Source organism: Moschus berezovskii, chromosome 21 (genome assembly GCF_049115385.1).
Source record: "Moschus berezovskii isolate FMDL1 chromosome 21, NW_MosBer_1.0, whole genome shotgun sequence".
Classification (NCBI taxonomy): Eukaryota; Metazoa; Chordata; class Mammalia; order Artiodactyla; family Moschidae; genus Moschus; species Moschus berezovskii.
The window spans coordinates 14,663,038-14,689,685 of NC_142480.1; the positions used below are offsets into that span (position 1 = coordinate 14,663,038).

The 26,648-nt window shown below is 42.4% G+C and overlaps 1 protein-coding gene across 1 annotated transcript; it reads left to right on the top strand.

Annotated features, from left to right (window-relative positions):
* Window positions 1-29: 29 nt before the first annotated feature.
* On the top strand, window positions 30-21,503 carry CATSPER2 (cation channel sperm associated 2). The gene is made up of 12 exons (XM_088829465.1): window positions 30-878; window positions 1,610-1,783; window positions 2,473-2,541; window positions 12,285-12,457; window positions 12,930-13,085; window positions 13,358-13,482; window positions 14,919-15,097; window positions 15,307-15,406; window positions 15,731-15,787; window positions 18,417-18,628; window positions 18,995-19,162; window positions 20,574-21,503. Exons 1-12 carry the CDS (start codon window positions 734-736, stop codon window positions 20,603-20,605), a joined length of 1,590 nt encoding a protein of 529 aa, XP_088685591.1. The 5' UTR covers window positions 30-733; the 3' UTR covers window positions 20,606-21,503.
* Window positions 21,504-26,648: the final 5,145 nt, after the last annotated feature.

Consider the following 26,648-nt stretch of genomic DNA (forward strand, 5'->3'; position numbering starts at 1 on the left):
GCCGGCGCGCGGGGCGGGGCCGACGCGGCGAGCGCTGGGGCTGCCGGGGCCGCGAACGGGGTCCGGGTCGCTGGCCGCTGCTGGGGGTGGGTCCCGGGGCCAGCCGGAACCCGGGACCGGGCGGCTCCGGGCTGGAGCCGGACGTGTGGCGCTGCGGAGGCGGGAGCCGACCCCGAACCCGCCCCGCCGGCGGAGAGCCGAGCTCAGGGGGCGCCCGAACCGGAGGCGGAGGAGTTGAAGTCAGGGCCGACTGGGCGGAATTGAGAGGAGTTGGCACCTGAGGGAGCGCGTTGGAGAGGTCACGCTTGGGATCGGACACATTTTCCAAATGTCAGGCTGTTGCCTTTTATCCAGTTCCTCGGGGAACTGGGTTTTTCTTTTCGGGGGCAGTCCCTGAGCCCTCCCTCTGTCCCACCTCATTGCATTACCTGACTCCCTCCATCAGGTCCAGATGGTGCTTGAATTCCTCTCTGTCCAACCCCGAAACTCCTGCCTTCTGTGGCTGCTGCATTTAACTAGAAATGCTGTCACACGGGTGAAGGCGCCTGGCCGCTTAGTCAACTACGCAGTTTCTTTAATGACTCCCGTCTCCTTTTGTTTCAAAAGGCCTTGAGTCTGAGTACAATGTATTTGTCTTCTTAAGGGCGAAGACCTTGGGAGAAAGGGAAGAGAATCTCTAAGCCTTGGTGCAACTCCGAAAATGAAATGACACCCTTTTATTTTCTTAACAGACATGGCCACTTATCACCCATCAGGACACACGCAACTACCCCGTGCTGATGCCATTCGTTCCCGACTCATTGATACTTTCTCTCTCATCGAGCATCTGCAAGGCTTGAGCCAAGCTGTGCCACGGCACACAATCCGAGAGATTCTCGGTCAGCAGCCTGTTTCTTCACTAAGATGCATTTAAGGCTCCCATCCACACCTTTCCCAGGTGGCACAGTGGTAAAGAATCCGCCTGCCAAGGCAGGAGATGTGGGTTTCATCCCTGGGTGGGGAAGATCTCCTGGAGGAGGAAATGGCAACCCTCTCCAGTATTCTTGCTTGGAAAATCCCATGGACAGAGGAACCCCGGGGGGCCTACAGTCCATGGGGTCGCAGAGAGTGGGACACAGCTGAGTGACTGAACACACACACACATGTAACCACACCCTCCAAAGAGTAGGAAGCAGAGACAATTTTAAGGGTTGAAAATTCAGGGGAGATTGGTTTGGTTGCAGCTTTAAAAAGTTACACCAAACTTGATAAAGACTTAACAAATAAAGCTCTGAATCCAGGAGATAGAACTATGTCCCTCGTTTTTAGGCCTGGGATAGCTAGTAGCCCTGGCTGGCCTGGATGTTTCTACCAAAGACACTTAAAACTTTGAGGGTATTACCTGTAAGTTGTCTTGGGCATGAACAGTGTTGGTCATAAGCAATAGATTATCTCTTACTTCACAATAGTATTAGTTGCTGTATGAAGGAACAGCAAGGTAAGCCCTCGGGGGTGTGGGGGGGGTCCATTACTTAACAAGTGTTCCTGCCCCCCAACCCTACCTGCTCTTGATACTCCCAAAGATTTCTTTTTATGTTTATCCACTGTCCCTTTTTTATTTTTGATGTAGATTCTTCCCGTCAGAAGCAACTTATGTTGGGAGATCAACACCAGCTTGTACGTTTCTCCATAAAACCTCGTCATGTAGAACGGATTACACATGCCCAGAGGCTAATGAGCACCCTTCGAGTGCGATGCAGCGAGAGGCCACCTCTTTCCTTATGGGCTGGATGGGTCCTTGAGTGTATCCTTTCATGCCACTTGTTTTTTTTTTTAAGCTTTATTTTTTTATTGGAGTATGGCCAATTGACAGTGTTGTGATAGCGGACAGCAAAGGGACTCAGCCATGCATGTACATATATCCATTTTCTCCCAAGCTCCTCTCCCATCCAGGCTGCCACAAATTGACAGTGTTGTGATAGCGGACAGCAAAGGGACTCAGCCATGCATGTACATATATCCATTTTCTCCCAAGCTCCTCTCCCATCCAGGCTGCCACAAAACATTGAGCAGAGTTCCCTGTGCTATGCAGTAGGTCCCTGTTGGTTGTCCGTTTTAAATATAACAGTATGTACATGTCGATCCCACACTCCCTAACTATCCCTTCCTCCCATTCTCCCCACCCCCCACAAGTTGTTTTTAATTTTTGGTTATACCCCACAGCATGTGGGACCTTAGTTCTCAGACCAGGGATTGAACCCACACCCCCTGCATTAGAATGCAGAATCTTAACCACTGGACCACCATGGAGGTTCCTCTTACCACTCATTTTTATCACTTTTCACTCTCTTGCCTCATCATCTGCCTAAGGACTTATTTGTTCCTTCCCAAACTCCATTTTCTTCTCATTCTCACCAGTTCTATTATCCTAATTATGTCACCTACATAAATTAGAAAGAACTTCATTCTGTATGTTTTCTTAAGAGAAGACAGGTCCTATCTTCAGAAACTTTATCATCTTCCTCATCTTTTTGAATACAGTTGTCCTGATGGTGGAAATAGGTGAGAACTCACATTGAATGAAAGGTTGGGAGTCACTTTTCCTTCAAGTTGATCATTTTACACTTTTGAATGTTACTTGAATTGTGATAGTGACAATTATATTAAGTGTCCTGGATTTGTGCAACTGCTAAGACCTAGAAACATTGGGAGGGCTCTCAAAAGTAGTCTAAGGTAGTCCAGGCACTTAGAGGTAGGGGTAGCAGACTCCTAAGCAATTGGAGATGGGAAAACCAGCTGTATTTCTTGTGTTGCTGCTGCTGCTGCTAAGTCACTTCAGTCGTGTCCGACTCTGTGTGACCCCATAGACGGAAGCCCACCAGGCTCCCCCGTCCCTGGGATTCTCCAGGCAAGAACACTGGAGTGGGTTGCCATTTCCTTCTCCAATGTGTGAAAGTGAAAAGTGAAAGTGAAGTCACTCAGTCGTGTCCGACCCTTAGCGACCCCACGGACTGCAGCCTACCAGGCTCCTCCATCCATGGGATTTTCCAGGCAAGAGTACTGGAGTGGCTTGCCATTGCCTTCTCTGATTTCTTGTGTTAGTTTATTTATTTTTTTATTATTATTATTTTTTATTTATTTTTATTTTTTTTATTTTACAATATTATATTGGTTGGTTTTGCCATATCTTGTGTTAGTTTAGTCTAATATAGTAAGTCCTCTACATATGAACGAGTCATTCCTAGAGTGTATTCATAAGTCCAACAAAGTTAGTCAAGGTACTCAACTAACACCATCTGCTGTATAGTGCTACCATACTCTAATAGGTTTATAATACTTTTCACACAAATAATATGTAAAGGAAAAACAAATAAGGGCTTCCCTGATGGCGCAGTGGTAAAGAATCCATCTGCCAACGCGTGAGACACGGGGTTGATCCCTGGTCCAGGAGGCTACCACATGCCATGGAGCAACAATCCTGTGTGCCACGACTATTGAGCCTGTGCTCTGAAGCCTGTGTACCCGAGAGCCTGTACTGTGCTACAAGAGAAGCCACCACAGCGAGAAGCCTGTACACCTCAACTGGAAAGTGTCCCTGTTCCTCACAATTAGAGAAAACCCATGCAGCAGCAAAGACCCAGCACAGCCAAAAATAAATTTAAAAAATTTAAAAACTGAAAAAAACTAAAACACTTTAAATCTCACAGCACAGCACCTTGAAAGGTGCACTACAAGACTTGGCACACAGGAGTTGGCATCGAGGGAACAAGCAAGAAGAGGTATTGACTGGAGGAGGGAGAGGAGGCGGGAGACGGGAGAGCTGAAGCATCGTTAACAGTAGGGGATGTAAAAAAAAATAAAAAAAATAAAAATTAAAAAAAAATTAAAAAAAGAAAACAGTAGGAGATGGAGGGCAGGCTGCACTTTCATTCAAGCCTGATGTGGATGGCAGGTGTTGAACAGGTTCTGGTTCCTTGCTGAATTCAGTTCTGTCTATGCTCATGAAAAAACAATCCAGTGATGTCTGGGTTGTAGCTCTTTTTTTTTTTTTATGCTTGTCCTAGATGACACGGGGGCACTGGATTGTGTTCCGAACGGCTGCTGCAACCTTTGTGTACTGTTCTATGTTCGGGTTCTGTGCCTCCAAAGCTAATAGTATCTCAAATAAAGAAAATCCCCTCGCCATTTCCTGCGTTGTGACTCTCTCTGGTTCTTCAGTTACTTCTTTCTCTGGTCTCTCTTCGTTCCTTTCTCTGGACCTCCAGTTTCTGGTGCCTCTTAGCAGTACCAGCTGCATCACCACTGTTTTTACATTTGCTTCTGGACATCCTGGTCTTGACATAAAGATACTGTACTCTTTGTGGTACTGTACAGTGAAGTACACAAAAGCACAGCCACTTGTAGAGGATGCACACGCATGACCATGTACACCAGACACATGAGCTGACTTACATGATTGGATGTGTGAACGCACATTGGCATCTTTGAAAGTTTGCACCTTGAAAGTTCGTGTGTAGGGGACATGCTGTTTATATATATATATCAAATGAACCTCCTAATAGAGATACTGAGTGCCTATCAGCAGGTGATCCAACATTTACATTTTTACAAATAGATTTAAAAGATTAAGTACAAATAAGAAAGCTCACAGTGTATGTAAAGGTACAACTAAGATGTTAGATGAGCGAGGAGAATGACTTAAAAAGTAAATGACTAAAACCAGTCACAAATTTTATGAAATGTATTAAAAGCAAAAGAATGTTTGGAAAATCAATGAACTCATTTGATTACATCTCAAACAAACCACTCAGAAAGGATAGTAGAAGTACTCACTTCCTCGTTTCATCACTATTTGGGGGAAGTTTCCCACCTTAACAGTAGTCTTTTAATGCAGTCAGGTCAAGAGTATTTTAAGACACAACAGTAATTGGTGTCATTGGCCAACTCTAGTGTACTATGTGCTTTGAACTATTTTATTTCCTCCCCACAGTGGTGAGGATTTTACCCACATTTCCTATTTCTTGTTAATCATGGTAATTGGCAAGTGTTTACCTTGTAGGATTAGGGATAAAGACTTAAGCCTTACAATAAAGTAAATATATGAGATTCCCTGGATCTAATGGGCGGTAAATATATGGAATTCCTTGGATCTAATGGGCAAATCAAAATAGAACAACACTAACCATTCTTTTTGGTAAAACAGCTGAATATGAAATATGATTACTGTGCCAGAGGAATGGTGGACTGCCTGTGTGGCAACCACCTGGCAAGATCATTAAGTACCTTCCCATGGAAAGAACCCGCCTGCCAATGCAGGAGACATAAGAGACGAGGGTTTAGTCCCTGGGTTGGGAAGATCCCCTGGAGGAGGGCATGGCAACCCACTCCAATATTCTTGCCTGGAGAATCTCATGGACAGTGGAGCCTGGCGGGGTATAGTCCATAGGGTTGCAAAGAGTTGGACAGGACTGAAGCAACTTAGCATGCACGCATGATAGAAAGGCAGGAGGGATTTGGCAGAGGGAAATAATTTGTGACTAACAGTTTTTTTGAATAGACTAATTCATGTGATAAACTTTAAGACTTTGTTTAGATTTTTTAAAGCAGTTTTCCAGATCATAAATATTACTGTTAGAGATAGGGAGAAGTTCTCTAGATCAGAACTCCTCAGTCTTTGTTGTCCTATGACTTTGTTTCCCAGGAAAACATATATAACTTTGAAAACCTCCTCGTAATTATAATCAGTATATTTTATCATATTTTTTCTGTGATATGGAGAAGTAAACTTAAGTAAAAATAATATTTTAGAGTAACATGTTACTATTTTATTTTAATGTTATGTAATTTTAATAATAAAATGTGAGTAAATTTATACTTTTTCCATTTTATAAGTGATTATGCTTTTTTTTTTTCCAATTTTATTTATTTTTTTTCAAGTTGAACAGACTAAATTTCTTTAAACAAACTTACTTATACTCCAGAGTCCTTTAAAAACTTAATAGCATTTATACATTGAAGGTATTTGATTTTCTTGTAACTAGCACTTCAAATGCAACAAGCATTTGAAGCAACAAGCATTTGACCCAACAAGTAAAACTTTCTACAGTTCATAACTTTTATAAATAAAATAAATTAAATGTACAGTGAATAAGTTCTCTGAAATATTTCAATATTTCTGCAGGTTTAGTAACATCGTAAAATACATTTCAACTAAAGTTCACAAATCTAAAAACCTGTTAGGCATTTTTAGGCGTTTTAAGTTGGAAATGAAGACCAATGTTACATCAGAATATGCCAATTACAAATAGTACTTCAAATAGCAAATACTACAGTTTGTCCCAAACTTTAAAAACTATTCATGAACTCAACACTGAACTATTGATGGCTATGAGAATTGTTCCTAGCCTTTTTGAAAATTTCAACCCATTTACGTTTAAGGTAATTATTGATAAGTACGATCCCGTAGCCATTTTCTTTATTGCTTTGGGTTCAAGTTTATACACTCTTTCTGTGTTTCCTGTCTATAGAAGATCCTTTAGCATTTGTTGGAGAGCTGGTTTGGTGATGCTGAATTCCCTCAGCTTTTGCTTGTCTGTAAAGCTTTTGATTTCTCCTTCATATTTGAATGAGATCCTTGCTGGGTATAGTAATCTGGGCTGTAGGGTATTTTCTTTCATCACTTTAAGTATGTCTTGCCACTCCCTTCTGGCCTGAAGAGTTTCTGTTGAAAGATCATCTGTTATCCTTATGGGAATCCCCTTATGTGTTATTTGCTGCTTTTCCCTTGCTGCTTTTAATATTTGTTCTTTGTGTTTGATCTTTGTTAATTTGATTAATATGTGTCTTGGAGTATTTCGCCTTGGGTTTATCCTGTTGGGGACTCTCTGGGTTTCTTGGACTTGGGTGATTATTTCTTTCCCCATTTTAGGGAAGTTTTCACCTATTATCTCCTCAAGTATTCTCTCATGGTCTTTCTTTTTGTCTTCTTCTTCTGGGACTCCTATGATTCGAATGTTGGAGCGTTTAACATTGTCCCAGAGGTCTCTAATATTGTCCTCATTTCTTTTAATTCGTTTTTCTTTTTTCCTCTCTTTCATTTATTTCTACAATTCTATCTTCTAGTTCGCTTATCCTGTCTTCTGCCTCTGATATTCTACTGTTTGTTCCCTCCAGAGCGTTTCTGATCTCATCTATTGCATTATTCATTGTATATTAACTCTTTTTTATTTCTTCTAAGTCCTTATTAAATCTTTCTTCCATCTTCTCAATCCTTTTCTCCAGGTTATTTATCTGTAACTCCATTTTACTTTCAAGATTTTGAATCATTTTCACCATCAAAATTCGAAATTCTTTATCAGGTAGATTCCCTATATCTTCTTCTTTTGTTTGTGTTGGTGGGCAATTATCTTGTTCCTTTACTTGCTGGGTATTTCTCTGCCTCTTCATCTTACTTATATTGCTTTGCTTGGGGTGGCCTTTCCCTCTTCTGGCCGTTTGTGGAGTTCTCTTTATTATGTAGTTTCTTCGCTGTGTGTGGGGTTGGACGGGTGACTTGTCCGGGTTCCCTGGTTAGGGAAGCATGTGTCGGTGTTCTGGTGGGTGGAGCTGGATTTCTTCTCTCTCCTTTAGAAGACAATGGGCTGCTTTTCTGGGAGCCTGATGTCCTCTGCCAGTATTCAGAAGTTGTTTTGTGGACTTTACTCTGCGTTCAAATGTTCTTTTGATGAATTTGTGGGGGAGAAAGTGGTCTCGCCGTCTTATCCCTCCGCCATCTTGTTCCTTCCTCCCCAGAACACTGGATTCTTATATTCCACTTGGTCATGGAGTAGCTCTTCCCAGCTGCTCCAGCAAGGCGCGGCCGCTGTACCTTACCTTGGACGAGGGGTATCTCCTCAAGGCCGCCCCTCCTGCTTTGAATGTGGATCAGCTCCTCTCGGCCCTCCGGTGCCCAAGCAGCCACCGCCTCCTGGACGTGGTACAGCTCCTCTCGGCCACCGCCCTAACCCTGGGCGCGGGGTAGCTCATCTCAGCCACGATTCTGCACGTGGTCAGTTGCGCTGGAGCCGGGCGTCTCCCGCGTCTGCGCTGCCGGAGCCGGGCGTCTCCCGCGTCTGCGCCTGCGCCGCCGGACCATGCTTTTTTTAAAAGAAAGTATATTATTTGTCTAGAAATGAATTTTTATGTGGCATTATATATTGAATCAACAAAGCTAGTGAAGGTGATGGAATTACAATCGAGCTATTTAAGATCCTAAAAGATGATTCTGCTAAAGTGATGCACTCAGTATGTCTGCAAATTTGGAAAACTCAGCAGTGCTGCCTTAGAGCTGGAAAAGGTCAATTTTTATTCAAGTCCCAAAGAAGGGCAATGACAAAGAATGTTAAACTACAGTGCAGTTGCACTCATTTCACATGCTTGGAAGGTTATGCTCAAAATCCTTCAAGCTAGGTTTCAGTAGTACATGAACCAAGAACTTCCAGATGTACAAGCTGGGTTTAGAAAAGGCAGAGGAATCAGAGATCCAATTGCCAACATTTGTTGGATCATAGAGAAAGCAAAGGGATTACAGAAAAACATCTGCTTCATTGACTACGCTAAAATCTTTGACTGTGTGTATCACAACAAACAGGTAACTTCCTTACCTCTCTCTGCAGAAATCTGTATGCCAGCCAAGAAGCAACAGTTAGAACCGAACAACTGACTGGTTCCAAATTGGGAAAGGAATACAAGGCTATTGTTACTCTGATTATAAATCTATATGCAGAGTACATCATGCAATATGCTGAGCTGGATGAATCACAAACTGGAATCAAGACTGCTGGGAGAAATATCAACAACCTCAGATTTGTAGATGATACTACTCTAGTGGCAGAAAGTGAACAAGAACTAGAGCCTCTTGATGAGGGTGAAAGAGAAGAGGGAAAAAGCTGGCTTAAAACTCAACATTCAAAAAACTAAGATCACTACAAAGTACAAAATTAAAACAACAACAACAAAAAAAAAAAAACATAACTAAGATCATGGCATCTGGTTCCATCACTTAATGGCAAATAGAAGGGGAAAAAGTGGAAGCAGTGACTGACTTTGTTTTCTTGGGCTCCAGAATCACTGCAGACAGTGACTGTAACCATGACATTAAGAGACTCTTGCTCCTATACTTCCCTCGTAGCTCAGTTGGTAAAGAATCCACCTGCAATGCAGGAGACCCTGGTTTGATTCCTGGATCGCAAATATCCGCTGGAGAAGGGATAGGCTACCCACTCCAGTATTCTTGGGCTTGCCTTGTGGCTCAGCTGGTAAAGAATCCACCTGCAATGCGGGAGACCTAGATTCGATCCTTGGGTTGGGAAGTTCCCCTGGAGAAGGGAAAGGCTACCCACTCCAGTATTCTGGCCTCGAAAATTCCATGGACTATACAGTCCATGGGGTCACAAAGAGTCTGAGCGACTTTCACTGCTCCTTGGAAGGAAGGCCATGACAAACCCAGACAGTGTATTAAAAACCAAAGACATCACTTTGCCAACAAACGTCCATATAATCAAAGCTATGGTTTTTCCAGTGGTCATGTACGGATGTGACAGTTGGGTTATAAAGAAGCTGAGCACCAAAGAATTGATGCTTTTGAACTGTGGTGTAAGAGAAGACTCTTGAGAGCCCCTTGGACAGCAAGGAGATCAAACCAGTCAATCCCAAAGGATGTCAACCCTGAATATTCATTGGAAAGACTGATGGTGAAGCTGAAGCTCCAATACTTTGGCCACCTGATGTGAAGAGCTGACTCATTGGAAAAGACCCTGATGCTGGGAAAGATTGAAGGCAAAAAGAGAAGGAGGAGGCAGAAGATGAGATGGTTGGATGGCATCACCAACTCAATGGACATGAGTTTGAGCAAACTCCGGGAGATAGTAAAGGACAGGGGAGCCTGGCGTGCTGCAGTCCATGGGGTCACAAAGAGTCAGACATGACTTAGCAACTGAAGAACAACAACATATATTAAGTTTGATTTGGGTAGCAAATATTTTATTGGTTTTTTTTTTTTGGCTGTGTTGGATGGCGAACAGGATCTTTGTTCTCTGACCAGGGATCAAACCCTGGCCCATGGCAGTGAAACTGCCTCCTAACCACTGGACCCTGAGTCACCAAGGAATTCCCTGTGTATTATATTTGTATAGTTTTTGTTTCCTTCAAAAAATTTAGATATATACTAGTTTTAGGTTTACAACATTGTGTATTATATGTTAAATACATATTATATATGTTAAAGTGTAGGTGAAAATTTAATTATGTGTTTGGGCATAAAAAAATAGGAACTAATCTTCTTCCAGAATGATATTGGTAATTCTTTGCACTTCAAACACCAATTGGCTTGTTTTTATACTTTTCATATTTTGCTTCTAAATGGTGAGAGTGAGAAAAGAAAGATTTGGTTTATTTGCAAGCCCTTCTCTGAAAATAACACATCATGAGTGTGAATAGTCCTTATTTCCAACAAAAAAAACCTGAGTATAACATAATTTTAACACTGATTTTTGAGATTCTCAGTTCAGTTCAGTCGCTCAGTCGTGTCCGACTCTCCATGACCCCATGAATCACAGCACGCCAGGCCTCCCTGTCCATCACCAACTCCCGGAGTTCACTCAAACTCATGTCCACAGAGTCGGTGATGCCATCCAGCCATCTCATTCTCGGTCGTCCCCTTCTCCTCCCGCCCCCAACCTTTCCCAGCATCAGAGTTTTTTCCAGTGAGTCAACTTCTCGCATGAGGTGGCCAAAGTATTGGAGTTTCAGCTTTAGCATCAGTCCTTCTAATGAACACCCAGGATCGATCTCCCTTAGAATGGACTGGTTGGATCTCCTTGCAGTCCAAGGGACTCTCAAGAGTCTTCTCCAACACCACAGTTCAAAAGCATCAATTCTTCGGCGCTCAGCTTTCTTCACAGTCCAACTCTCACATCCATACATGACCACGGGAAAAACCATAGCCTTGACTAGACGGACCTTTGTTGGCAAAGTAATGTCTCTGCTTTTTAATATATTATCAAGGTTCTAGAGATATCTTTATGTGCTAAATGTTCTATCAGATGAATGCAATTTATAGAATCTGATGAAGATTGTCTTGAAATAAACTTGCAGAATTATTCTTTTGCTCTCCATGAAGTTGTTTTTCAATATCAGTGTTCCTTACTTCATAATAGATGTAATTAGCCAAAACATTGCTAAAAACAATAACAATTTAAAACTGAGTATGTATCAAAATTACACGGCAGTTTGTGTTGTTCAAGATGATTGATTATTCTCTTCTTGTCTCTATTAATCACCAGGCATATCAATCATAGTGCCTTTGGAGGTTCTCAGATTACTCTGTTTTAAAGAGAAACAAATTATTATTCAGCTTTTAAACCTATTTTGATCTTAATGTTTTTTTCTACAGCATGATGTCCATCTATTAAATGTATAGAAAAGGTGAAGAGGGTTGAAAGATGAGTTAAGGAATCAAAGTTAGCAAATAGATAGGTTCTACAGAGGGTTCAATTTGGATTCAGTCTGCAGAATAAAATCAATTTTAGGCAAAATAGAAAGGGAAAGTTTTAAAACTAACAAAAGGACTTTCCTGGTGGTCCAGTGGTTAAGGATCTGCCTTCCAATACAGGGAACATAGGTTCAGTCCCTGGTCTGAGCCTAAGATCCCACATGCTGAGAGGCAGGTAAACTCACCTGCATGACTAAACCCACCCACGGACCACAACTAGAGCGAAGCCCCTGCGCTGGGAAGCCTGTGTGCTGCCCACATGCCCCAGTGAAGACTCAGCACAGCCAAATAAATAAAAATAACAACCAGGTAATTTCTTATTATAGCCTAATACATCCCATGGTTTTGGTTTCTTGTTCCTAGATATGTTATAAAACATTTTCCATACCATGGCCCTACATTTGCATTCTTTTCTGAAGGCCCATTGCTGCTTTGTGAAGTTTGGTGTTCTGGTAACACCAAACAATGGACAGCAGACAGCATTGGTGGTAGTTAAGCAATTCCTTGGTGACTTTCTGACCCCAGAGTGAGAAGGCAGTAACTTGTAGCTGTTAACACGTACCAGTACCACCAGGAGATGACTTGAAGCTATTTTTCATTCTCTTTCATAGGTTGAAGCAATAACAGTATTAAGGAGAAAAACGCCTTAATTTTCCAAAAGAAAAATGGCATAGCAGTGGGCACAACTGTGGCTTTTTAGCAGTTGCTAATCATTCTCTATCATTCAAATTCCCCCTTCTTTAAACTCTACTCATCCTTTGCTCTATTCTCACAGAATTGCTCGAATCTGCAAAAACCCAATTGGAGCCACTGAAGCTGACTCTGGAGGTGGCAGCTTGGTTCATCTTGCTTGTTTTCATCTTGGAGATCCTTCTTATGTGGCTCTCCAGCTTTTTCCTCTTCTGGAAGAATGCCTGGAACGTCTTTGACTTTGTGGTCACAGTATTGGTAAGGATAGATAGATATCCTGAAGATTAATTTACTGGACTGAGAAATGTGCCTAGGTGAATCAAAGACAAGAAAAGTTAAGATAATTACAGTATAGGAAGAACAAATAGAAATGTACCTAACTTCCTTATTTTGGTTGTTTTTTCTCTAAAACTAAAAGTCAGGCATTGCAGAAGTTGTCATTAGAAGCAAGGAAGAATCTAATCATATTATCCTCAGCAATAACTTCTACCAGTTACTAGGCACTTATTAAATGTCAGGAACTATCCTGTTTTACTTTTGTTTTTTTTATTTGAGCTCCACAGTAATCCAATGAGATAAGCATTGCATTTATCCCCTTTTTACATCTGAGCAAGTTGATTCAAAGGATAATGACCAAAGAACTATGAAAAAGAATATGATAAAAAAAAAGGGGCAGCTGTACTGGGTGCTTTGAGGGGTATATTTTACTCACAATCTGTGTTTCCTACAGTCCCTGATTCCTGAGATTGTGGTGCTAGCAGGGGTAACAAGCAAACCTGTATGGCTCCAGTTGCTAAGGATCTGCCGGGTGCTAAGGTCTCTTAAACTCTTTGCACGATTCCGTCAAGTTCGAGTCATCATTTTGGCCCTGGTCAGGGCCCTCAAGGTAATTTGACTATTGCAGCTCTATCAGGTGGGCGAAGTGGAAAAACATGGGGGTATAACCTGAAACAGTCTGGGTGGGTGAAAGAAGGCAATAAGACACTGTGAAATGGTGTCCATGAGAAAGGGCCGGGGACAAGCTGCCGGATTCTAGAGATGACTGGGCTCAGGCTGGCAGTGAGGATCTGGGGGGCATTTCCAGGGTGGGCCTGGCCGGGCTGTGGGTGGAAAGGAGCCTGGTCTGGCCCAGCTCTGACTGAAGGTCACGGCCTTCAGAGCATGACCTTCCTCCTGATGTTGCTGCTCATCTTCTTCTACATTTTTGCTGTGGCTGGCGTCTACTTCTTCGAGAACTACACCCGTTCAACTCGCCAGGACCTGGAGTATCATGAGTTCTTCTCGTAGGCAGGACCAGGGGGAGCCTGGGGGGTGGGGGAGAGAATCTGGACATATGACTGGAAAGCGAATCCAAAGTGCAGTAATACAAGTATAGTCTATTGTAAGAAATGGGAATAGAACACAGTAGGGAGAGGGAAAGAGAAAGCAAAGAATAGTGAGTGGTATTAGCTCCAATTTTGAGAATAGGACAGCTAGTTCCTGGTTTGCTCTGGGTTTTGCAAATTCAAACTTACCCTCATCAACTGTCTTTAAAAAGCAGTATATTCCAGTGGTTAAGCCCTGGTTTCAATGCTTCGGTTACCTTTTTTGAAAAATGGGATTAAAAGTAGCATAACTTCATGAGTATAGGGATAAATGATGTAATTTATTTAAGCAGTTACACAGCATTTCACACATTGTAAGTGATCGATAAATGTTACCATGACTCTCAAGCATGGTCACTGGTTTTACTGCAATCTCTCAGTGTAGAAATTACACATGAACACAATTACAAAAGTAAAATCCTAGTAATCTCTGTCTAGAGAACTCTGATTACTAGTAGAAAGTCTATTTGGATTTAGAGGATACAAAGTTATTTATGAATTGGAATCCAATCTTGTCAGCACTTCTCAGGTCTCTATCTTAGACTAACAAGTGGTTTTGTAAGAGTATTGATTTAGGGAAGTCATAGAATTCATTCTATTCAGGCTCTGATGTTTTCAATTATTTGTATATGGAGGGATAAGAGAGAAAATGTAGATATCTTCTGAGATCTTTTGTGATATATTCATCATCACTCATTATTTGGAATCACATGTTTATGCCACATATCCATCCACTTACTGGTGTGCTGTGATTCATGGGGTCGCGGAGAGTCGGATACGACTGAGCGACTGAACTGAACTGAACTTTGGTTATCAATTCATGCAGCAAACCAAGTAGGCATGATGTTTGCTAAATTTGTGACTCTTATCAGGTGAAGTCCATAGGACAGTGTAGAATCAACTTGAAAAATAATGTGTAGTTGGTGATTCAATTTTTTTTAATTTATTTATTTTAATTGGAGGCTAATTACTTCAAAATAGTGTGGTGGTTTTTGCCATACATTCACATGAATCAGCCATGGGTGTACATGTGTTCCCCATCCTGAACCCACCTCCCTGGTGATTCAATTTTTAAACATTCAGTTAATATCTATGTATTGAGTACCTACTGTGCCCCAGGCACTGATGGAATACTGAGGGATATTTGTAGATTATTCATAACAAAGGAAAAGCAAGTAAAACAATCTCAAACTGAAGATTAGGTAAAAATAAAACACAAAACCCGAGTATGGTAGAAAAGGAGCCAAAGTCAGAGCAAACTGCAAAGAAGTGCTCTCATGTTGCTGCAAGAGTACAGATGATAGTGTTTCTTAGAGAATTAGCTCCCTCTGTACACACATCTCCTTTTTCTTTAGGGACCTACTGAATTCCATAGTAACCGTGTTCATTCTCTTCACCCTGGATCACTGGTATGCACTGCTTCAGGACACCTGGAAGGTGCCTGAAGTCAGTCGTGCCTTCAGCAGCATCTATGTCATCCTCTGGTTGTTACTTGGTTCCATTATCTTTCGAAATATCATAGTAGCCATGATGGGTAAGCATAGAAGAGGTGAAACTTGGTGGGAGGCGGGGTTGGGAAGAAGAGTGAAAGCTAGGTTTGCTGGATTACAGAGGGAGAGAATCTGATGTAACAGGGAAGTGTGGGCCCTGGAATGGATATTTCACTTGGTTTCTCCCCACCTAAGCGGTCTCCCCAGGTCTAGTCACCGCCGCCTTCCGACTCCTGATGGCCCTTTGGGGCAGTTACTAACTTCCAGAATATCAGGAATGAGCTGAACGAGGAGATGACACACCTGGAGGTCCAGCACAAAGCCGACATATTCAAGAGGCAGATTATCCAGAGGTCTGCTGCCTTATCTTCATACACACCTTCAGTTCTCGAGGGTTTCCTGATCTCACCCTCTATTTCTGCTCCTTGGCCTTCCTCCCATCTCCCCCTGTGTGACAGATCTGCCTCAGAGTTAGAATTCCCCAGCTCTAAAACATTGCCTGATTCCTTGTCCACTTTCAGGGCTTTCCCACTCTTTTTCGCTCCTTTACTACAACTTGTTCTCCTCACCCAGTTTTCTTCACTTAATGATCAGAATTCTTTTATTTTTTTCCTTACTACCCTCCTGCTTCAGTGTAACTCTCTTCACTGTTTTGCTTTTTTTTTTTTTCTTTTCAGGAGACAAAACCTAATCCCTGAGGCACAGAGGTCAAGCATTAGCAAACTGGATGCCAGGTTAGGAGTGTATATGTGAAGTGGGATGCACACATGTGAAAGAGGTAGAAAACCAAAGGTGAAGGTTGGCTTTGAGAGAGGATTCTATTCCTTCAATAACTATTTATTGTATTGGGTTGAACAGTGGTCTCCAAGAAGATATGTCCATGCCCTAACCCCCGGAACCTGTGAACATAACCTTATTTGGAAAAAGGGTCTTTGCAGATGCAGGAAAATTAAGGATCTTGAGATGCAATCACCCTGGATTATCCAGTGGGCCATAAGTCCAGTGACTAGGAGCCTCATAAGATATGGGAGAGAAGAGTTAGACACAGAATAGGAGAAGCTGTCAAGACAGAGACAGAGATTGGAGTGATGCAACCACAAGCCAAAGGAGGCCAGTGGATGCCAGACAACCACCAGAAGCCAGAAAAAGCAAGGAACCTTCTGTCTTTGAGCTTCCAAAGGGAGCATGGCCCTATTGACACGTCGATTTCAGATTTCCAGCTTCCAGAATTGTGAGAGAATAAATTTCTGTTGTTTTAGGCTACCAAATTTGTGGTAAGTTGTTGTCACAACCATCGGAAACTAGTAAAAGTACCTTCCATGAAACAGATGCTATTCAAAGCAAGCCATGGATGTTCAGCAGTAGACAAGAGAGCAGAAAGAAAAAGAAGAAATGCATCAACTAATAATTATTGAATACTTAGTTGCTTGGAACATATCAGTGAACAAAATAGACAATAATGCCTGTTCCCATAGAACTTATAAAATAAAGTAGGAGGAGGAAAGAGACAATAAACAATGAACATATTAAAAATAATATGTTAAAATATGATAAGCATTTAATATAAAAAGTATATATGTGTATAATTGAGTCACTGCTGTTTAGCAGAAATTAACCCAACATTGCAAATCAACTGTACTTAAAAAAATTTTTAATATAATACGCATTATGAAAAAGTAAAATGTAGAACAGGTTAAGGGGGATTGGAGTATAGGATGGGGATTCATTATGGGTTTTAATTTTAAACAGATAGAGTGGCCTTATTGAGAAGGTAACATTTGAGCAAAGACTTGGAGGACGTGAGGGCATTACTACATGGATATCTATGGGAAGGGGTGTTGTCGGCAGAGGGAACAGCTAGTACAAAGGTCCTAAACAAGCATGCCTGGTGGTGTTTGGACACTGTTGTGATTGAAGTGGAGTGAGCAGGGGCGAGAATGATAGGAGATGAGGTCAGAGAGACAACGGGGACCTGACCCTGTAGGGCTGGTGGGACCACTGTAAGGACTTAGGCTTTGATTTTGGGTGAAAAAGGGGGAAAATAGCAGAGTAACGCCATGTAATGACTTATGTTTAAGAAGGACTAGTCTGGGGACTTCCCTGGTGGTCCAGTGGTTAGGAATATACCTTGCAATGCAGAGGACACAGGTTTGAAACCTGCTCCAGGGGAAGTAAGAACCCATATGTGTTGGGGCAACTAAGCTCACACACTGCAACTCAGACCCAGTGCAGCCAAATAAATAAATATTTTTCCAAAGAGAGAAGGACTGGTCTGGTTGTTGTGTTGATGATAGACTGTAAGAAGAACAAGAAGAGAAGCATAGAGATGAGTTAGGCTATGCTGCTATCCAAGCAAGAGATGTTGATGGTTCAGGCCAGAGTGGCACCAGTACTAGTGAGAAAAGATATATTTTGAAGGTAGAGTCAACGGGATTTCTTGGTGGGTCGGATGTAGGTTATGAGAGAAGAATTAAGGATGAGAGTTCTGACCTGAGCAGGAAGGGTCAGTTAGCTGAGATGGGGAAGACTGTGAATGGAAGATTGGTGGGAAAAGAGTTTAGTTTTGATTGGATTTAAGGTGTCATTAGACATTCAAGCTTTCTACATGAGTAAAAGTTACATATACAAGTTTGGTTTAAGGAGTGATATCTGGACAAGGGGCTTAAATTTGCATCTGAAGTGAAAGTGTTAGTCACTTAGTCGTGTCTAATGTGACCCTATGGACTGTAACCTGCCAGGCTCCTCTGTCCATGGAATTCTCCAGGTGAGGATACTGGAGTGGCTAGCCGTTCCCTTCTCCAGAGGAATCTTTCTGACCCAGGGATCAAACACGGGTCTCCTGCATTGCATGTCAATTCTTTACCATCTGAGCCACCAGGGATCTAGAAGGCATTTAAACTCAGGAGATGAGATCCCCAAAGGAGCAACCGTAAATGGAGAAGACATAGAGACCTGAGCCCAGGGTCCCTCTAATAATGAGATGGAATCAAGGGCACAGGGGCCATAGTTGTGGTGTAATAGACATAGGGCCAAGGGCTGTGGGTGGGGCTAAAACTCTGCCAAATAAGGTGGAGTGTGGAATGTGAAAGCCTGGGTAAGATTGAGCACAGAAGTCATGCAGTGAAGGGCACTAATAGGAGTGCATCCCATTGGTTAATTTAGGTTGGGTATGCTTAAACTTAGATCTTGGCAGCAGTTTTTTAGGTGTGAGGTTTAGAAATTTAGAGGCTGAGATGGCACACCAGAGATGCCTCCTTGCTTTAAGTTCTACTTTTAGGCCAGGGCCAGGACTAGAATAGTGATAGAACCAGTCATATTGTGTAGATGTATTTGAAGCAATGAAATTTCCCTTTTCACTTACAGAGATGCCAGTCAACGAAGGAGAGTTTCAGACTTAACAGAAGTTTCTAAACAAGAGTCTAAACAGAGTCTCAGGAGAAAGAGTTCAAAAGCATCTAAGTCAAGAACAAAGTCCTTGTCCAAAAGGAGAAAGTCTACATCTTCCTTCTCTTCTTCCTCCTCTTCATCTTCCTCCTGCTCGTCTGCTTCTAGCTCCAGATATTATGACCCTATCGGTAAGCAGAAGGTTTCTCCCAGTTGAATTCAGACCCCTCTTTTCCATGAGCGATCCCAACATCTTAATAGGAGTTCTCCCACTGTGTGTATTTCCCCATTTTCTCCACCAGTCCGATGTTCTGGCCTTGGTTACTTTCTTCACACCTCTTCATTTCCTGTGATTCTGCTGCAGTTTTTAAAAGTATGGTTGTGGCTTTCTTTGTTAACTGTAAAAGTGGTTTCTTGGCGCTCCACATTTTTTCCTTCTCTCCTTCCCATATCCTCTTTCATCCCTGCTTTCTCCACCCCTACCCCCATAGATTTATCAGCTTTTATCCAACTTCCAAGGATCTCAAAATATTTTTAAGAAGCGTTCCTCCCTCCAGGTCAGCTGGACTGGGAGACTCACGTGCACCAGAATCTGCCTGGGCTAATGGACATGGATCAGGATGAACGTGTTGTCTGGCCTAGAGATTCACTCTTCCGGTATTTCGAGTTGCTGGAAAAGCTTCAGTATAACCTGGAGGAGCGTAAGCGGTTACAAGAGTTTGCAGGTATGGATTTAGGGCAGCCATGGATGGATGCTAGGAGTTAAGTTCATCAGAGCAGCACATATAACTGAGGAGACAGAGTATATTCACTGTTGTGGCATCTGAGCCTCTGAATTTCTACCGCACACCTAAAAAAGGCAAATTCAGCATTTGGCGTATCACTTTCTGGGCATATGTCCTAATTTCTTTTAACCTAGTGATGACCTGGCAACTCTGCTTCTCTGGTTGTTATCGTTTAGTCACTAAGTTGTATCTGACTCTTTGTGACCCCATGGACCATAGCCTGCCAGACTCCTCTGTCCATGGGATTCCCTAGGCAAGAATACTGGAGTGGATTGCCGTTCTCTTCTCCAGGCTTCCCGACCCAAGGGTCAAACCCGCATCTCTTGTGCTTCCTGCATTGGCAGGCAGGTTCTTTTCCACTGTGCCACGTGGGAATCTCCCTGGTAGGGGACACAAATCCTGTGACGTCTGAGAGCTGATTTCCCAAGAGAAAAGTATCCAGTTCCAGCTGTTGGGAATTAAGGACAGTAAGGTGGGCTTTTGCTCTGTTTGGGCAGCCCACCCCCTTTTGAAATGCGTGTTTCCTCTCTTTGAAGGTCACCTTTCAGACCCAGGCAGTAAGGGCCTCAGGCTTAAGTTTGATAGCTGTGAGGATTGGATGGTTGGCAGAAAGCTCTCAAGAGCCCACTGTCCTCAAGAGATTCATGAATTCTCTTCCTTTCAGTCCTTTCTAGAGTTAGCTGACGCAGAGACAATATGTGATTGAAATAGCAGAGTTTGATTTAAGCTGAGAACTACCTGCTCAAAATTATCTTTCCTAAATTTCTCACTTGAGATTTCACTACCTGGAGATTAATTTGGATCAATGAATTTTTCCTCTAAAAATAAAAAAAACTAGAAGAGTTAGGGGCATTTTTATTAGTGTCATCCTCCTAATACCTCCTAATACCTGTCCTCCTTTTATTAGCATTTTATTAGTGTTATCCTCCTAATACCTGGCTAAAATAAACCCAAAGTGAAAATATCAATGGGGGAAGAGGAATGTGCCCCCCAGAGGTGGGCACGGGAGAGCAATAAGAGGAGTTTGTAACATTGAAACGTGGAATTGAGAGCAGGATGTCAGACAGGTTTTGCCTACTTCAAGATGGTGCATTTTTCCAGTTGCCCTGGCCCTGCCTCCCCATGTGTTCTGGGGAGAACAGGGTGAAAGGGAGGTAAAGGTAGCAAGGTGGTTTCTTTAAATACTGATTAATCTGTGGCAAAGAGGACAGACTCATACAGCTTAATTTAGAGTAAAGATTAGTAAAGATGTGAGTAGGAACCTAGAACCCAGAGAAGCAGGATCTTCACCAAACATTTGTATGTTCTGAATATTCTTCAGTCTCCAGCCTCACAGTCTGTTTCTTTACAGTGCAGGCACTGATGAACTTTGAAGACAAGTAAAGCTGACGTGGATGGCTTCACTATTTTTGGCCAACATAAATGAAGGAAATAGCTGGAAATGTAGAATTCAAAGTCTAATAAATCCTGTTGATAATTGTGCAGTGATGTGTCTTGGAGACAGAGGGGATACTGAAAGATAACAAGATCAGGTGAAAGTTGGTTCAGATCCTGCGGGGGGCCCTGGTCCTTGGCTTTCTACCCTTTCCACAGCTCCTGAGTCTCACTCTTCGCTTGGCATTGTCACTATAGCCCCCATCTTTTCTGAAGCATCTACTTCCTGCTAGAATCCTAATTTACCTCACTAGAGAGTACAGGTCCCTGTGGATTGGAGGTGAGGAAACCCCGGAAGTTGTGAGTGTAACTAATTGAGAACTCTTGTTGCCATTACTTTGGCCACCTGATTCGAAGAGCCAACTCACTGGAAAAAGACTCTGATGCTGGGAAAGACTGAAGGCAAAAGAAGAGGGTGACAGAGGATGAGATGGTTAGATAGCATCACTGACTCAAAGGACATGAATTTGAGCAAACTGGGAGATAGTGGACAGGGAAGCCTGGTGTGCTGCAGTCCATGGGGTCGAAAAGAGTTGGACATGACTGAACAGCAACAACAGTTGTTCCCATTGCTGCTGTAAGAACATTGCTTCTCCTGTGCACCGTTAACTTTAATCAAAGTGTTTTCACCTGTTTCTGGGCCAAAAATGTGTCCCTTTTTTCCATTGCTATTTCTGAGGGCATTGAGTCCACTCTGTAGGGGGCAGGGCAAATCAGTATGTCCCACAGATTTTTAGCGTTACAAGGGACCTGAGAGTTAATCTGTCTCCCGTCAAAGTAGCAACACTTTACAGAACATCACTGAAAGGGGTTTATCCAATGTTTGATGTTTCTAGTTAAAGGTAACATTATCTAGAGAGGATCCTGTTGGATGACTCAATTCTTTAGAAATGTTTATTATTAAAAATTCTATCACTTGTTGAGTGTTAACATGTATGAACATATATATGTATGAGGAATACTTGAAACACTAAATTGTATACTCTAAAGTGGTAAATTTTATATGATTTAAATCTCAATTTTCAAAATAAAGTAAGTAAAGATTATCTAAAACTAAGAACTAACATTATGTTTCAAGGAAAAGCATTTTAGTCATTTCCCGTAAAATATGGAACAAAACACAAACGTTTAAAAAATAAACATCAGTATTGTATTTAAAATCTTGTGATAATGGACTTCCCTGGTGACTCAGTGGTAAGGAATCCACCTGCCAACGCAGAAGACACGGGTTCAGTCCTTGATGTGGGACAATCCCACTTGCCCCAGAGCAGCTGGGCCCATGCACCACAACTATTGAGCCCATGCTCTGCTGCAAGAGAAGTTACCACAGCGAGAAGCCTGGGCACCTCAACTGGAGAGGGGACCCCACTCACCACATCCGGAGAAAAGCCCAAGCAGCAATGAAGAGTCAGCACAACCAAAAATAAATAAATCAAACTCTAAAACCGTATAGTAAGAAATACGGCCTCAATACTTGGAACGAAGAACTGCAGATACTATTTTCAGATGCGCTTGTATACCTAGCAACCTCAAAGGAATCAACCAGAATTAGAGATAACGAAAGACTTCCTTTAGTGCAAATAGAAGAAAAGTGGACTGGAGTCAGAAGCCTGGGAAACAGGAATGTTTGAAGAATAGGAGGAGGAAGAGGAGCCAGAAAGAAGTCTGAGAGGAAAAAAAAAAAATAAGTTTGAGAGGGAGACTTCCCTGGTGGTCCAGTGGCTAAGACTCCACACTCCCAATGCAGGGAGCCCAGGTTTGAGCTCTGGTCAGGAAACTAGATCCCACATGCCACAACTAAGAGATTCCACATGCTGCAACTAAGGCCTGGTGCAGCCAAATAAATTATATATATATATATATATATATATATACACTTATATATAAAAGAAGGAGTTAAAAGGATGAAGCAGCAAGCACAGGCCATTCATTTAAGAAGGTTAGGTATAAAAAGCCAGAAGGGGAATCAGTCATCATATAGCTATAATGTGCTTTTGAAATTTTAATGTGTGTATATAACACCTGATTCAATAGGCCCTGAGGATGGGATCTGAGATTCTGTACTTTCTAGCATGTCAACAAGTGAAGCCAATTCTGCTGGTCCTCAGACCCTACTCTGAGAAAAATTACTCAAAGATGCTGCTCAGGGAATTCCCTGGCAGTTCAGGGGTCAGGACTCCACGCAGTCACTGCCAAGGGCCCAGGTTCAATCCCTGGGTGGGGTACTAAGATCCTACATTCCACAAGCCCCACAGGCACAACCAAAAAAATTTTTTTCTGACGAAATAAAAATATTTCAGGGCCTAAGGATCAAGCCCCACTGGCAATGAGTCCATTACTCCTCCAACTTCCTTTTTATCCTTGCTCGGACCTAGTATCCCTGCTGTGAGTGAGTAAAAATCGCTCCGTTGTGTTGGACTCTGCGGCCCCATGGACAATACAGTCCATAGGATTCTCCAGGCCAGAATACTGGAGTGGGTAGCCTTTCCCTTCTCCAGGGGATCTTCCTAACCCAGGGATCAAACCCAGGTCTCCCACATTGCAGGCGGATTCTTTACCAGCTGAGCTATCAGAGAAGCCCATCTATAACTATCCTTGAGTCAAGGAAGAGATTCAAACTCTATGCCAGGTAACTATGATGGTTCCTCAAGAGCATTTTGGAAGAAAAGTTAGGATTTAGATACTGTTGTGATGTAATTAAAATTTTTTTGCATATGGTTTGTAATAAATTTTAACTTTGGACCATAGTTTACCCTTATGATCTCCAAATATCCCTCACATCTTCAAATATCAATGGATGGAGATACATAACTTTGTTTTATCTATGGTGTTTTTATTTTAAACTTCCTTTTGTAATGGAGTTATAGCTGATTAGTAATATTGTGACAGTTTCAGGTGGACAGCATAGGGGCTCACCCATTAATATACATGTATCCATTCTTCCCCAAACTCCCCTTCCCTCCTATATGATGTTTTTTGTAAGGTGTTTCTGTTTAAAGACACCTTACTTAATTACAATATGTTGCTGATTCAGTAGCATTGACCTCTTTCAACAGTACTATAACTCATGCTTGAATAATGTTTATCATACACACGTTTTCTCATAAGGTGCATTGCAGGCTTCCTGTGCTTAGGAGCACTAAGCTGGGAGACCATTTTAAGTGAAATTACTAACAAAAAGCACAAAAATACTAAAATTGCGGCACTAGATAGATAGTGAAAAGGATGCTTATTTACAGTGTGAGAAGAAGGTAGAGTATTGCCTTGTTTCCCATCCAAGTGCCAACCAGGCCCGGCCCTGCTGATCCCAAGATGAGACGAGATGAAGCACATTCAGGGTAGTATGGGCAACAACGAATACTGCCTTGTTTGACCTCAGCTAGGGATGTACGCCAAGCAACTCAGATTTTTCACCACTCTGCATACGTCTGTGAATGATTGTGAGATTGCCATGGATACTGATTTTGGGGTCACAAATAAATGTTAGTGAGCAGAGGAAACTCTGCAAAGACAGGATTCACAAATAAGAATTGACTCTAAATGCTGCGTGATAAATCGGGGCTGATTGGCCTCATGACACTGCTCTCTCAACGTGTGGTTTCCAGGTTACTCAACAGCATCACTCCCTCGCTCTTAAGCTCTTTGGTCATTTACTATCCGTTAGCCATGACTAATCACCTGACTGCACCTAACTGCAAGAGATCTGGGGGTTGCTTGGGTTCTTAGTGAGCAGTATATATTTATATTTCAGTTACAAAAGGCAAACTGGAAAGGGAGGAAAATGGGACTTCCCTGCAGTCCAGAGGCTAAGACATCAAGCTTCCACTGGAGGGGGCACAGGCTCAATCCCAGGTCAGGGCGGGAACTAAGATCCCAAATGCTTTCAAAGGGAAGCCTGTGTTCTAATCAGAAAGCGCCTTGTAGGGTTTGGGTTTTGGGGGAATTGAGGATGTTTCAGATCTCTCAACTCTCTTGGCTCCTCCCAAGTATCTCCATTCCAGTTGCCAGATCACAGAGCATAGCAATCACCCCACCAATCTAACCCACTTCACTTAGGCAAAACACATGATTAATTTCCTGCTCTGGACCCCTGTCACTTCAGTTTGTTGGTTCTGGATTTCTCTTACCATTTGCTTATCCATGGATTGGAACTTGTCTGGCTTTTGTTGAACTTTTACCAGACTATAAGCAGTAACTTGCTTATATTGAATCAGTTCAGTTCAGTTCAGTTCAGTCGCTCAGTCGTGTCCGACTCTCCGCGACCCCATGAATCACAGCACGCCAGGCCTCCCTGTCCATCACCAACTCCCAGAGTACACTCAAACTCATGTCCACAGAGTCGGTGATGCCATCCAGCCATCTCATTCTCCGTCGTCCCCTTCTCCTCCCGCCCCCAACCTTTCCCAGCATCAGAGTCTTTTCCAGTGAGTCAACTCGTCGCATGAGGTGGCCAAAGTATTGGAGTTTCAGCTTTAGCATCAATAAAGCTGACATATTTGCTATAAACCCTAAGCACTTCACCCTCAGTTGCCACATAGTCTGAATCCTTGGCAGCAACAGGACTGCTTAATCTGCTTCATCATCTGGTGGACTGCCAAGAATTTCCCATTCTGGTTTGAGGAAGTCCTCATTGTTCCCTTCTCTGCTTGACTCAGCTAGTTCCATACTTGTTCTAAAGGTCTTTCACTCAAGACGCTACCTCTTGGTAACAATTTCTGTATTAATTACGACTCTTTAGATTCAGCTAAAAGAATCATATTGAGCTAGACTAATAATAATAGTCACATTTAGTGAATGTTTATTCTGTACAGAGACTAGCACATGATACGTAGTTATTTTTTTGAATGAATGCCAGGCACTGGCATTGAATTGAATGAAAGAATGAATGCTTTAAATGAATGAATACTTTAAATGCCTTATCAAATTTAATACTCATGACAACGCTATACTAGTATTTCTCATTTTGGCCGAAAAGAACACTGGTGACACAGAGAAGTTTAGAAACTGCCCAGGACAAACTGCCAGGGATATGTGGGAGCCAGGATTTGAATCCAGTCAAGTCATATTTTGCTACCTTATCAGCAAAAGGGAGAATTTATTTTAAGAGGGTTGTTACAGAGCGAAGGTCAGAAATTTAGTGGATTGCAGGATGGGTTGGAACCAGGAGCAGAAAACTGTTGGGAACCCAGGCCATATTCTTCCTCTGACTCTCCTCTCTGTTTTTCAGACTAGATGTGGTAACTTTGATGAGCAAAGAGAAAATATTGGCACAGTGAGGCAATAGATCATTTCATTGGTTCTAACTTTTTGACTCATTTTGGAAAATCCCAGCACCGCCCTCACCTCCTTTGAATGTTGTGGGCCAAGTTATTCTGCTTCTTTGGGGCTCCATTTCCTCATCCACAAAATGAGAAGTTTTTACCAGAGGATTCCTCAAGTCTTTTCCAGTTCTAAAATTCTATGGTCTTAAGTGAAACTTCTAGGACCGAGGTGCAGTAATAATGGATTTGAACGTAAGGGTTTGGGCAATAGAATAAAGAAGAGTTCTAAGGAAAGAAGAAGAGAATGTGGTTTGAGTGAAACCTTGGTGTTGAATTACTCTTTAGAGCTGGTGTCAAGTGAAGGCCTTGGAGATATATAAACGGAGGGCAGACAAGCCTTCTCGCCCTGACCGGATCAGAGAGATGGATCTCTCTGCTCTAAGAGCGGCGTCTCTTTCTCCCTCCCTCTGTGTGCATACACATGTGTGTGTGAGGAGTAGCCCCTTGGGTAGGAATTTAACCTGGTTTCTTTCTTTCTTTCCTCACCTCAGAATTTTCTAAGGGCTTTCACCTGGGCCACGGGAAGAAGGCCAGAGGACAAATCCAAACCCTGGAGTGACCGAATAAGCAAGTCACTCCTCTCTGGGTCTGTTTTCTTATCCATGGCGTGAGAGATTTGGTCTGTGTGATCTCTGAAGTCCTGCCCAACTCTTAACATTTTGTGGCTCTGG